The sequence below is a fragment of the Trematomus bernacchii genome, unplaced genomic scaffold (genome assembly GCF_902827165.1).
Source record: "Trematomus bernacchii unplaced genomic scaffold, fTreBer1.1, whole genome shotgun sequence".
In the NCBI taxonomy this organism is placed as follows: Eukaryota; Metazoa; Chordata; class Actinopteri; order Perciformes; family Nototheniidae; genus Trematomus; species Trematomus bernacchii.
The window spans coordinates 3694367-3708987 of record NW_022987840.1 but is presented as its reverse complement, the minus strand read 5'-3'; the positions used below and the strand labels follow the sequence as shown (position 1 = coordinate 3708987).

The 14621-nt window shown below is 38.8% G+C and overlaps 2 protein-coding genes across 5 annotated transcripts in view; both read left to right on the top strand.

Annotated features, from left to right (window-relative positions):
• sv2a (synaptic vesicle glycoprotein 2A) overlaps positions 1-10354 on the top strand; it is a 49992-nt gene extending 39638 nt beyond the window's left edge. For 2 of the 3 annotated variants that reach the window (XM_034112839.1, XM_034112840.1), the window contains exons 11-13: positions 3935-4141; positions 5228-5387; positions 6507-6690. In XM_034112839.1, coding sequence (XP_033968730.1) covers positions 3935-4141; positions 5228-5387; positions 6507-6690 — 551 coding nt within the window. Of the gene's footprint in view, positions 1-3934; positions 4142-5227; positions 5388-6506 lie in introns of all 3 variants that reach the window. The other variant, XM_034112838.1, reaches the window with a different exon arrangement.
• Positions 10355-10470: 116 nt separating this feature from the next.
• bola1 (bolA family member 1) lies at positions 10471-12281 on the top strand. 2 transcript variants are annotated; one of them, XM_034112851.1, is made up of 2 exons: positions 10471-10550; positions 11693-12281. In XM_034112851.1, exon 2 carries the CDS (start codon positions 11733-11735, stop codon positions 12099-12101), a length of 369 nt encoding a protein of 122 aa, XP_033968742.1. In that variant the 5' UTR covers positions 10471-10550; positions 11693-11732; the 3' UTR covers positions 12102-12281. The 2 variants fall into 2 exon arrangements, with proteins under 2 accessions (XP_033968742.1, XP_033968741.1); XM_034112850.1 differs by having other exon boundaries at positions 10487-10550; positions 11626-12281.
• Positions 12282-14621: the final 2340 nt, after the last annotated feature.

The following is a 14621-nucleotide window of genomic DNA, read 5'->3' as shown; positions in this document are numbered from 1 at the left end:
ATCGACCGTTGAGTAAGTTTAAAACGTATGTGCATGTATCAAATAGGTTACTTGCACTCACACACTTGTGTTATCTAATGCATACAAAACACATTTGTAGATTGTCTTCGCAGTATGTACTGTGCGGTTTAGATGTGAAACTGGAAACATTAAATTCAATCTCCTGGCGCTCTGTCCATGGTGCTGATCATTGGCAGGAGGCATAAGAAAAACCCAAAACAACTTCGAAGTATTGCGGATAAAACTGTTTAAAAATAATATCTAACTGATAATTTTTTTTTGGTAAACTATAGTGTGATATACTGTATAGCTATTTCATACATGTTTCAAGCTAATACTAGGTTATGTCATAACATTTGACCGCTTGATTTTGAACACATCGCTACATATCTGTAAAAAAAATGTTCAACCTGACGCAAATTACGTAACACGAAATCTATGAAGTAATCGACGATACCACGTGATCTTGGAACGCTTATGACGTCACGCCCACCAACATCATATTCTATGACGCAGCTTGCCTTTGATGTGGCTGGAACACCAAGTCTTTAGAGTCTAACGTTTAGACCTTATCTCAGTAGGCTACTACTGTTACTGACAGGACACACGTGGATCGACTTCTCTTCCATTTTTTGTGTGGAGTATAGAGAAGACACTTGTTACATTTTACAAGACTCAACTCAACTCAACTCCATTTAACTGCCTTCATCCACCAAAATGCCGGTCTTACATGTGGGCTTAGTTGTGGTTCCTTGGGCCACCAAAGCTGCTGGTAGTCTGATCAGGTCTGGTCTGGGACTTTATTTCCCCAGTTCACCTATCACTGTACACCCAGCAGAGCCTGTGATCCATGAATCACCGATAGACAAATGTTTGAAACCACTAGCCCAAACAGACTTTGGGATCAGAAGCTACAGAAATCTCAGGTTGAGGTTTCAGGATTCTGCCAGACAGCCTACTGGTCTGGACTGTTTAAGAAAGGAAACTCATCAAGAGAAACTACAGCAAACAGAGTGTGAGGGGCTTAAGCTTCCTCGTATTGCTCTCTTCTTGTCTCTTTCTCTGTGCGATTCTTCCTCAACAAATGACACCGACAGGGAAAATATTGAAGCTCTTGACCCAGAGCCATCACAGCCTGTTAGCAGAGAGTCAAAAGAAATGGAAACAGTACTTTCTGTAGCCAAAGCCAGAGTTGCAGCTGCTTATCTTATCACCAAAGGTGCTGTTGTGTCCCTGGCACAAACAAGAGCTGCTAATGTTGTCATTTTCACCCAGGCAAGACTTGTTGAGTTTTCCTCCAGGGCACAAGCAGGAATTGCTAGTTCTTTTTCCATGGCGCAAACAACAATTGTGGATTTATCTTCCATGATCACTGAAGGAACTGCACCTGTTCTTGTTCAGGCTAGAGCAGTGTTGTCAACTCATTTCAACATAGCCCAAGAAAGAATTTTTTTTTTGTCCATGGTATATGAAAGAATTTATCAATTTTTGTTCATGGTACACACAAGAATTTCCCCTTTTTTGTCAATGGCACAAGCAAGAAGTGCAAGAAGTGCAAAAATGTCAACTTCTCCCAACATAACCAAAGCTAGGATTCCATCTCTATCAATCACGGTCCGAGCTAAAATTGCATCGGCTATCTCCGGGACTAGAGCAAAAATTGCTGCCGTTTTTTCCACAATCAGAACCAGAGTTTCAGATTATTTTCTCGACAACACACGAGACATCGAAGATAGAGATTTCAGGGAATATATCCTACAGATGATGCAAGATCTGGGTCTTTGGGTCAGCGTAGCTTCTCGTAACCTCATCCTGTATCTTAAGGCCGCTGGTTCTAGGACCGGAAGAAAGGTGGCAAGGGTCTTTTACAGAGCCTGTTCAAGAATTGCAGCCGTTCTTTTTGAGTTTTCCTCCAGGGCACAAGCAGGAATTGCTAGTTCTTTTTCCATGGCGCAAACAACAATTGTGGATTTATCTTCCATGATCACTGAAGGAACTGCACCTGTTCTTGTTCAGGCTAGAGCAGTGTTGTCAACTCATTTCAACATAGCCCAAGAAAGAATTTTTTTTTTGTCCATGGTACATGAAAGAATTTATCAATTTTTGTTCATGGTACACACAAGAATTGCCCCTTTTTTGTCAATGGCACAAGCAAGAAGTGCAAGAAGTGCAAAAATGTCAACTTCTCCCAACATAACCAAAGCTAGGATTCCATCTCTATCAATCACAGTCCGAGCTAAAATTGCATCGGCTATCTCCGGGACTAGAGCAAAAATTGCTGCCGTTTTTTCCACAATCAGAACCAGAGTTTCAGATTATTTTCTCGACAACACACGAGACATCGAAGATAGAGATTTCAGGGAATATATCCTACAGATGATGCAAGATCTGGCTGAAGCTCTGGGTCTTTGGGTCAGCGTAGCTTCTCGTAACCTCATCCTGTATCTTAAGGCCGCTGGTTCTAGGACCGGAAGAAAAGTGGCAAGGGTCTTTTACAGAGCCTGTTCAAGAATTGCAGCCGTTTTTTTTGAGTTTTCCTCCAGGGCACAAGCAGGAATTGCTAGTTCTTTTTCCATGGCGCAAACAACAATTGTGGATTTATCTTCCATGATCACTGAAGGAACTGCACCTGTTCTTGTTCAGGCTAGAGCAGTGTTGTCAACTCATTTCAACATAGCCCAAGAAAGAATGTTTTTTTTGTCCATGGTACATGAAAGAATTTATCAATATTTGTTCATGGTACACACAAGAATTGCCCCTTTTTTGTCAATGGCACAAGCAAGAAGTGCAAAAATGTCAACTTCTCCCAACATAACCAAAGCTAGGATTCCATCTCTATCAATCACGGTCCGAGCTAAAATTGCATCGGCTATCTCCGGGACTAGAGCAAAAATTGCTGCCGTTTTTTCCACAATCAGAACCAGAGTTTCAGATTATTTTCTCGACAACACACGAGACATCGAAGATAGAGATTTCAGGGAATATATCCTACAGATGATGCAAGATCTGGCTGAAGCTCTGGGTCTTTGGGTCAGCGTAGCTTCTCGTAACCTCATCCTGTATCTTAAGGCCGCTGGTTCTAGGACCGGAAGAAAAGTGGCAAGGGTCTTTTACAGAGCCTGTTCAAGAATTGCAGCCGTTTTTTCCAGAGCACAATAAATTAATGAAGCTTTGTTAGACAGTTTTAAATAAAAGTTTGTTAAGATAATATATCTCTCTTCTTTTCCTTTCCCATTATTTTTGATCCACTGGTATTCACTCTATTGTGATCATGATGTAAAAACGTTTTAAACATATTTGTTCCTGAAATTCACTTGAGGGAAAGTGTTCTCTTGGCTTATTTAAACACAAATCTAAATACATTTTCAAAATCAGTTAGTTATTATTATACATTATTTAGTCTCTGGTTACATGGGCCTCCTATTTTTCCTCATCTTCCATTATAAATTAGGAAAAAAACAGTAGTCCCTCGTGCCTGAAAACTTAAATGATAAGGACATGTACAATCAAGTATTTATTAAATAGGAACTCATAACAGGTGAATATTAAAGATAGGTATCCTTACGCTGAACAAAATAACTATGACCTTGATAAAAGTGTGACTTCTCATGTGATCTCAAAATGGCAAAGGTGTTCTTTTAGATACCTGCTATTCAAAATGTCAAGACTTTAAACAAATCAAAACAAATGTTATGGCATATTTCTTTATTATAGTGCCTATTAGACTTTCGACATAAATGGGACTAACTTTACTTCCTGCAGGTGTTTCACATTTAAACCTTTGACCTGTAGGGATTTAAAATGTCCTACATAAATAGAAGATTAATCACGGGTATCTTTGTCCTCCCATCCTATCAACACGTTAACCTTTTCGTCCCCCTACTCTGCTCCGTTTCTGTCCCCTCCTTATCCCCTCCACCTTCTTTCTCCTCAGATCTCTTCAAATATAGGTTGGTCAACAGCAAGCTCATCAACAGCACTTTCCTGCACAACAAAGAGGGCTGCCTGCTCAGTGACGTGAGCGACGAGAACAATGCCTACATGGTCTACTTTGTCAGTTTCCTGGGCACCTTGGCTGTGTTGCCAGGCAACATCGTCTCCGCGCTGCTCATGGACAAGATCGGACGGCTGAGGATGCTAGGTAATATGATCGCCTGGCCGCATTACTCAGCACCTTGTGTATTCAAGAAGAGAAGAATGAGAGCTAGAGGAATCACTTTTTGTGTATCAATTAGCTACAAGGACTCACCGTGTGTTAGCTTGACTTCTTGACCAATACTTGAAGAATCCAAAAACATATACAATTGGTTTATACTTAGATGCAAAACCAAATAAAATAGCTAACAAAAAAAGCAACAATGGATGATGAATACAAGTTAAAATACAGGATGCTAAACATGCTATGGAGTAGATAAAAACATTCAAAAGAGAAATAGGCTACAGTGAAGTATAAAAATAGTTAAATACAAAAAATAACCAAATAAAGATACAGTTGAAAGCATTTACAATACATTCCAACAAGATCTGAATTAAGGCCTTTCGCAGATGATTTCATTTATGAGGAATCATTTTTAAAAGATTTCATTTAATTTCAAACCTTTATTTATGCAGGTGAATCCCATTGAGATCATTGATCTCTTTTTCAAGGGTGACCTGCTGCAAGTAGGTTCCACATGAATACATATAAACATAACAGAAAAACAAAAAGGACATCATACAGCATATTTACAGCGACTACAGTTTACATAGCTAGTAACATTTACAGGTTCCAACAGTTTCCGATTGGATAGCATCTATCCTTGCTTTAAAAACATTTAGTGGAACCAAATTGCTCAGCTTCCATTCCTTTTGCAGACTGTTCCAAGTTAGCGGAGCTGCGCATCTAAAAGCTATCTTCCCTAAGACAGTCCTAGCAGTTGGCACATTTAATAAAACCACAGCATTCGATCTCAGGCAGTAGCCACTTACAATTCGCCGTGAGATCAGGGAGCAGATGTAGGATGGAAGTTTCCCTAACATGGCTTTGTATATAGAAATGTACCAGTGACTGAGATACTCTTAGTCATCGATCAAGAAAATAGGATTCAAGTCCCAACATAATGTTTTCAATCTTTAAAAAAACGGCTTTTAAAATTGTTCAGTTAATAGGCAAAGCAGGATTTCCCTCAGTTTTTATTAATACACTCTGTCCCTCCACCTTTCGCTTTCTCCCTTTGTCTACCTCCAGCGGGCTCCAGTGTGATCTCTTGCATCAGCTGTTTCTTCCTGTCCTTTGGCAACAGCGAATCAGCCATGATTGCTCTGCTCTGCCTGTTCGGAGGAATCAGCATCGCTTCCTGGAATGCGCTGGATGTGCTGACTGTCGAACTCTACCCCTCTGACAAGAGGTAGGCAATTTAGGCAGGCCCTGAAATCTCCTTGACACCACAAAGACACGGTCAGCGGTGCTGAATGACGTGGCTAATGATGTCAGACGAGTTGCCCTGCAATGATTGGTTGGCTTGAAGGGATAGATGACATTGTGGGGTGAAATCATTGGTGGGGCATGTGATGTGAAGCACTTTGCTGCCTTGTTGCCACCTAATAATGGCTTTAGTATGATGTGTTCTTAGTGCAATGCAACCATGATGCAACGTAATGTATAAGATAACATGTGAATAGTGTTGTGGAACATAATTGAAGCATTTTTCCAATGCAAGAACATGTCGTTTTGTGATGCCCATCTGTAAGAGGTGGGAACAGCTTTTGAGTTTTTATTTTAGATGTAGCTCCACCTTGTGGTTATATACGGTCCATACAGCCTTTACAGTGAATGTAGTGTAAATGCAGATAACACTCTTAAACTCTGTTAGATTTAGACTCAAGCTGTTAATTTCTCTGTTTGGCATACAGAGTAGAGATACATCTTCCAATGTATCCATAATTTCCCTGCTTTCTCCTTTGGATGTATTTTATCTTGTTGAAGGGAAAATTCAGTACAAATTCAGAATACGTCTCTTACCTTTTGTGCTATTTATCAATCAAGATTGTTTTGGTTGCAGGCTGTTAGAGATATATATTGGTTGTATAGATGTTTGGCTTCTCTCTAATATATAGAAACTAGTTGTGGTGCCCCAACACGCCATCAAATTGCGATGTCTCTTAACAGAAATCATCACCTGATTACTTAATATATTTCACAGACACTTGTTATGAGAAGCTTGATGTAGGAACTCTTTTTCTTCTACCAAACTGCACCCACCAACAGTGATACCTTGCAGAAGGAAGCTTGCATCACTTTAGCTCGCTGAAGTTACAGCTCGATAGATGAGGATGTCAAAAATGTTTTCATCTCCTTATAGCGCAAGATTAAATCAATGATCGATATATTCAACACTCTGCAAACATTCAAACATTCTAGGATTCTAGGATATATATAAACTGTGTTGAACTGTCCCTTTATTACATTATTAAACAACAGACTGTAACCTGACTGTTCTGCTTTTCTGCCCTCTTTCTCTTCTCAGATGTACAGCGTTTGGCTTCCTCAACGCCCTCTGTAAATTAGCGGCTATTTTAGGGATAAGCATCTTTACTTCATTCGTTGGTATCACCAAGGCAGTGCCCATCATCTTTGCCTCAGGGGCGCTGGCGGCGGGAAGTTTTCTGGCCCTCAAACTACCGGAGACGCGGGGTCAGGTGCTGCAATAGTGTGGCGCTTCAACTTTCCCAGGGGAGGGCAGATGAGTTTTCACAACACTGTGAATGAACAGCTCAAGAGCCCTCTAAATCCTCCTCTCTAACCCCTCCCTCCAAATGATAGAGTCAAGTTTGTACACATAACACAATGCAAAAGAGCGATGCAGATCTGCTGTAAATATTTAGGACTTGGTATTATTTGATAGTGAAGATGTGACAAATCATTAAATTGGTCCAATAAATGTTGAGACAACATTGCTCATAATTGGTGCCAAGGCAAAAGTAATATTAACTTGTTCAGTGAGAGCATGACATTTATTTCCCCTGGATTATTATATTTGATTTAGATATACCCACCCCCCAAATACAAGTACAGTACTCACACCTGGGGTTGGAGGTCAGGGGATGGGGGTTCTTGATAATGAGCCATGCAAATAGACTGACCACTAGCCATTGTTACAGAGTTCTCTGTAGTCACCTCCATTCAACTCACCTGTCAAGTCTTGAGTACTTTGCCATTGTTGGACATCAAAAATGCCTTGATTTAAAGCATGTTTGACTTTGCGGGTTAAAACCAGGACACAGCTCTTGGCTTGCTCTAAAAACAAAAACCTGTCCTCATTTTTTATCTCTAGAGGTTTTTTGTGTTGGTGTACGGACTTACTGCCATTTTATAGATTATAGAACATTCCAGGTTTGTTTTTGTTGTCAGAATGTGACAAAGAGAAAAATCAAGCCCCTTATTTCCCTTTAAGACATTGTTTCTTTAAACAACCATGAGATCAATTAAATCAGTTAATGGATATGTTTTCCATACCAGGTTAAAATGGTGTGCTGTCATGATTTCATCACATATTACGCTGTTTGTCAAAGTGTACATTTAAAGCACAACCATTTGCCAGTGTGAAAGTCCATAACATTTTCTTGACTTGATGAAAATGTTCAGAATCTCACATTCAATCACCACTTTTCAATCACACTGTATATCCCTTTGTAAGAAATGCCTTTTGAGTACCTCTCCTCCCAGGCTTACATTATGTTTGTGTCTTATAATATAGGCCTATGTTTTGAGGGTGTTATGCATGTCACAAAGTATGTATGCACATTTATGAAAATTGAGAGTACATCGTGTAAACAGCATTAGGGACAAGTTGATTTTGCTCACTGGTTAGTCCGGTTTAAGTCACAGTAATATTTTTTATTTCTAAAGACAACACTGAGATTTGATTCTGCTGTTGGTAGCAGTAATATGAAGGTTTCTAGGTTACCTTATCAAACTCTTTCCAGAGATCACTAAATAGGAAGTTCTTAAAAATAAAATATTTATTTATTGCGTTAAATCATACACAAACGTGGGAAAAAATACAGGTGATGTCAAGGGAGAAAAATCACGGCTTAGTTTATGATGGTTTCAGTGCAGGTGTGTGAGAACCGACAGGTAAACTATAATCTAATTGTTTGTGTGAACTGAATGTTTATATAAATGTGAGTGTGCTTTTTAGTGCAATATTGAACCTCTGTGCAATATTGAGATTTTATTTAATTTTTTATGTCTTTTACCGTTTCATGTATCACAAACACTATTCTGATTTGTAAAGTGTTGTGGGGTAGCTGTCTTATAAAGATAACTGATCATGGTGTGATAACATGCTGGACTTAACCTGTTTTTTAATAAGACAGGCTGAAAGAAAATATTTAAATTGTTGTAAAATACTGCTCCAAAATTAAAAAAAAGAAAGGTGACATGCAGCATAATTGTTGTGTTTTAAATGTCCCTAATTTGGGAGTTCCTTGGGGCACACAACATGTTAAATAGTGAGTATTAATTGCAGTTGAAAATTAGTTGTGGGCTACTGAGGGTATGGATTTGGAGTGCACTGGGACCCTGTGTTTACTTGTGCTTTATTATACAGATGTAGCTTGATATAACATGAGTTTCACCGTAGAGAACTCACTGCCAAGGGCTGATTGTCATATATCCCACATTGATAACAGCACAAAGTGTTGGCAACAATTGCCACATTCCCTTGATTTACAAAAAGCACGGATGATATGTTCACAATTGCATGGTATAAGAAAAAACAATCATTAACACATCAGATTAACAACAACAACGTTTTCGTCCAAACTGCCATTTTGTAGGATAGCAGCCATACGTAGACGCAAGACAGTTAAATAAATAGACAACCCATTGCACTAAATGTACATTGTCGTACATGCACAATTGTAAATGCCTCAAGATCTTTAAGAAACAATCTAATGCAGCCTTGCTAGAGATTTAATGAAGAACAAGGTTAGCGTTTAGCAAGAGCACAAAGACCAAAACATACCAAATGATAAGATTGTGAACATGAGTGCAGTTGTGAACATGAAGTGCTTCGAGCTTTGACGACATGCCCCTTACATTTCACTCCCTTATTGTCACACTGATCTAACTTCAAATTTGAAATCATTATCCATGAGTTTGCCATGAGTATCACCTCTCATTAATTATTGCCAAATATTTTCTATGGCCTGAGTTTACACATTATACCATCAACTCTCTGTTATAGATATAAATATATGTAAATAAAAAATACTTATAATGTAACTAATAAGATTGCTCTTCAAACATTTGGACCCCTGGAAATATTCTGCAGTAAAATATAAAAATATATATATATAACTTGACCTATCATGGTAGGTGGTCTGCACTGCAAAAATGATGGCTACAGAAGCCAGGATGGCCAAAAAGTAAGAACATTTGCCCAAATTCCCTCCTTAAAGCACATTGATAGTATATAAATGCACATTAACTGTAAATTATAAAAGGTAAGAGTCAGAAGTCCTATTCTCTGTATGTTGTCCTGTATCATCCCTACAATTTAACAGCAACGATGTCAAGATAACTGTATTTGTTCAACATTGGATGCTGTTTAAGCGCTAACCTTTCTCAGTGACTCAGTTCAGGCTCCGTCCAAGTTAAAATTGTCTCTCGTAGATACATATCTTAGCTTATGTTACAGGGTTTTTTGTATAATTAACTAGTTGCCTGTGCAACAGTCAGTCGTGAGTGCAAAAAGTTAACAAAGCAATAAGTGTTTGGGTATTTGTCTCTTATTCTCTTCTTTGAAGCTATTGGGAATTGGAGAACACTACTATATGCTGGCCTTGTCCACTAAAATGCTGTGTATTGGCTTAATAATGACACAGGACTTAACAGCTAACCACCTTGTGTACTCTCTAAAACAACCCTAATTATTGAGGCTTTTTTTCAATAAGATTGCAATGCCATTAATTAAGTGTAACAAAGAATTTATCACCTTTGTCATTGTACTGTGCTGTAGAAACTGTAGTTGATTGTTTGTAATAGAAACTGTTTGTGAAACCATGAATATACAAAAAAAAGTTATAAAAAAGAAGTGTAAATGAACAATGCTGTATGTTGTCTTTGGTTTTGTGTATTTTGTAAATGAGAATGAAATATAAGTAAATACATCAATGTTAAATACCGGTTATGAATCATAGTTAGCCTAAATGTGACAACATCAGTTCTGTTTAAAGGTGTGTGAGATTTTTCTTATATTTTATCATTGTTGATTTTTGATTGGGTTTGCACTGTGCTGTGCAACTGACCCTTTGGAATCACAATGGATTACAAAGAACCATGAAATAAACAAAAAGTATAAAAAGTCAATCTTTGTCAAGCCTTTATGTCTGTTGTTTTACGATTATTATTATTATTATTATTTACGAGACTACAAAACGTTAAAAGATGCCTTCAATGCTGCAACAGGACTACAAAGGCTTAAAAACTACACCACCCAGTGTTCTGGAACTTCCGGTGAGTGTTGCGTCACGGTACCAGAGTAGCAACTGACTTCACTAGCAAGGTGAGTAGTTCACAAAAACACTCTACACTTTATCTTCAAGACTAGATCAAATGTATAAATAAACACATATGTGCGGTATATTATCGTGTATGGAGCTGTTCGGTTTAAAAATGCTAACAGTCACATTTTTCTTACGTATTGTTTGTGTGATGTTTATTATGAGAGCTAACGGCTAATGCTAACAAACAAGGATGAATTAAGCTACCTAGCTATCACCAACACTGAAATTGAAAGGCATTAAAAGGCGTGGCACCAGTTTAAAACACATCATTGCAGTTTTGTGTGATGAGATGCATTCTGTGTGGACAACACAGGCTTTCTAGTTATTCAACGCGAGGCTTTCTATGGATCTGATCTACAGGCTAATGTATTAGCTCAACTTCCAGCTAAATAGAACATGTTCGCGAATGGCAGGTTGTAATTGACTCGCGATTATTTTGAGAGATTTTGCCGTGGCATTGAAATCTCTGGTACACAGGGATCCGTCCCCATAATTAATGTACACTTTAGTAATAGCTACACCTGTACTATATTGTAATTCAATAAGTGCAAGAGAAGAGTGGCCACCCCACCAGCATGTGTCACTATTTATTTCTTAATATAAAACACAAAGGCAACAAATCATCTCAATTTGAGAAGATGAAAACTGAAAAATGTTTGCTCTAATTCAATTATCAAAGTAATAGTAGATACATTTTCTGTAGCTTGATGTAGCTGTTATTTATTTCAGATTAAATTGCCAATGCCATTATGATTGATATGCACGGGCTTAGTTGGAAAACAGGATGACCTCAAATACAACCGCACAAACCAAGACAAATACACAAGGTTTAAAGGGATGATTTCTGTAATTACTCAACTATAATGTTTTTAGGATTATATATCTACTGATCAAACTTAGTCTCTCCTGAATCTATTGACTCGTCTTACATTTTGGGTATCTATGCCAAGTACTAAGCATTCAGTGCAGCACCTCAAAGCTTTTTATTAAATCAAAATGCCTTCCATACAATAAATATATTTCTGGTCATTAAATCGCACATCTTCTGTATTCATACCCATCTTGCTTTCATAGGTGGTCTCTTGCCACTGCCTCTGATGCTTCCTTCTGTTCTCCGCTGTGTTCGGCCCGTCTCTACCAGTCTTTCCTTAAGCCGGCCTCTGGCTCACTTCAGACCGCACATGGACCCAGACCCGAGCCGGCCCGTTGAGAGGTCTATCAGAACCAAGCTGACCGACCAACTTACGCCGGACCACTTGGAGGTCCACAATGAAAGCCACATGCACGCCGTGCCCCCCGGCTCAGAATCACATTTCCGCGTCCTGGTGGTCAGCTCCCAGTTTGAGGGTCTGCCATTGATAAAGCGTCACCGTCTGGTTAATGAGGCTCTGAAGGAAGAGTTGAGTAGCTGCGTTCATGCACTGGCTATCCAGGCAAAGACTCCTGAGCAGTGGGGGAGTAATCCCTCTTTGGCCAAAAGTCCACCTTGCCTGGGAGGCTCGAGGGGAGATCACACGGTGGAGGAGAAACTGAAGGCCGGGCGGGAGTGAGAGTCGGACTCATGAAGCTGTTGGACTGAACTGTGAAGAAGGCAGGTGAATGCTGCACTCGAGGTACAAAGAGAACTGTCGTTAATGGAATGACAGTCGGTATTCTCTTGCAGATTTCAATACATACATTTGTTTCTATGGTTATTCTATCATAATAAAATATGAATCATAAACATTCAATCAGGTGTATCTGTTTATAGAGGTTACATCCGTGGAAAGTAAAAAGATATGCAAGTCTGGATTTTTGAAAAACAGTCTTTCAAAATCCTGTTTTAGTAAATGTGGATAGTGAGTTATTAGATTAGGTTCTAATTTCTTAATGCCTCGTGAAATTGACATGTGATGCTTGTGCTTTGGAGTTTAATGTCAGTACCGCATGCTTAACACACGAGGGCAGTCTGTGCTCACGTTATGTGACAAACTGGATTGGGCGAGTTGGCCGGTGAAAAAGAGATGTCTTCATTATTCACCTGCAAATGTTTCAGTCAGTTTTTCATTTTTATATCAGGATTGTACATGTAATCTTACTAATAACATGACTGATCAAATAAGTTACCCTTAGGACTAACGTGTGAGAAATTCAGCTTCCAAATATATTTTATAAAGCTCGAAATAAAAAATCAAAGGTTTTAGCTCACTACATGAAGGACACAAAAATTGATAACTGTCTCAGTAATAATATCAAAACCTTGTACCAATTGATTTCTATTTAGCTATAATATTATAAATCAATGCTCAAATATATGAATTGGTTTAATATTGTTCAGCGTTTCATAACATTTCAAACCAAGCCAGAAGAGAAATGTACAAAATGTTCAGTAGTTTGCGCTTGTTCTCAGAATGACACACTCTTTTCTGCGTATGTACGTGTGTGTGTGTGGGTGGGCGTCTATTTTTGTCTTGGGGTTGTATATGTCACAGTGAAGGTCTTGTCCTTCTCTCAAACCTTGATGACGGCCAAAAATCATTCCGTGAGAGTGACGAGACAAAAAAAAATCCGTAAAGAAAAAACATTTGTGGGAATCTAAAAAAACAAAGATCCTTTACCCCAATAATCATACATCTGCCAGATGAATTTCCTCCATAAAACCTTTTAAGAACAAGTCCAGATTTGACAAGAATGACACGGCACCAAACTCGCACCGCAGAGCCAAAGCAAACTTTTAATGCTTTGCTGCAAAAGCTATTCAAAGTTATTGTTAGCTCATAAAGACAGGCCTTCAGTGGAATGCGGTGTCACCTCAAGGTAATGCGTGTCGTCTTCTACAATCATCCTCCGCCTGGAATTGACAGCCTGTCAAGCCTCACAAAAGGCCTCGGTGAGGAGGGTGAACAACTGGTGTCACTGGTTTGGAAAGAGGAAAACGGTAACACAACCACTTTATGACCCCTGCTCGCCCATTAGAGCCAAGCCTAAGGGGGCAAGAAGCAAGGTCGGGCTGTGGGAGAAAGCAATAAGCTGGGCTGTTCTGCCCGGGGTCTCGCAGACTGTCTCTGCACATAAGATTTACGTGTCACAAGTCCAGGTGCTGTTATGATGGAGAGGGAAAAGACGTCAAGTCGTCAAGGGTGATGAGGTGGAGTGCAGAGACTTGTCTTGCACTTAAAAGGTTGGGCTGTTTTACATGTGTGAGTTGTACATCATGTATTTAGTCTGTGGCGGCAGTTATACAGCAAAATAACAGGGGTCGCTCAGGTCACATTCGTAGATTGGGACTTGTTTGGGCCAGAGGTGGATTTTGTTAAGTGCTCTAATTGACTTTTGCTTCATGAAGTTTTCCTGTTTTTTAGTGTGCTTCACTTCAATTGATGCTGACGACATTATTTGCACAAATACTTTTGGAAAGAAACAAAGCAATTTGAGCGTAGCCTACAGCTCTGCAATTAAAGTCTAATCAGGAGAAAGGTCCACTTACGTTTGTTTTTGTACCTGTTTGGGCAGTCTGTGAGAAACATTGGTCACTGTTATAGTTTACATTGGCCATTTAAAAAGTGCTGCTTCTCTTCATCAGCAATCTTCCACTTCAGTACTTTAAAGTTAATAGTTTAAAGTTGAAGCACTTAATCATGTAATTCTAATACTCTTTGCACTCCATGTTATGGATTTATTATGCAGGTACCTTTGTTATGCGCATTACTCAATTAAGATGTTATTGAAGGAGCGTCAGTGTTTTCAAAAATCTGTAGTTTTAGTTATAATTGGCAATTTGTGTTATGACAAGTTTAATTATATACATACACAAAACTGATACGAGATGTTCATTTTTAATCTATCATTTATTTTCCATAATGTAATGGCACGTTTACAAATGGGGTTGGTTTAACATTGTTATTCATTTTGGGGCTAACCAGTGGTGGACAAAGTACTCAGGTCTTCTAGTTAGGTAAAAGTATGGATACAGCAATGTAGAAATACTCCATTACCTGCAAAAACTGGCGAGCTTTTGTACTAGCAGTTCTGCATATTAATCAATGGACAATTGTAATTTGATTTAAAACAACTATAAAATAAATGTTAAT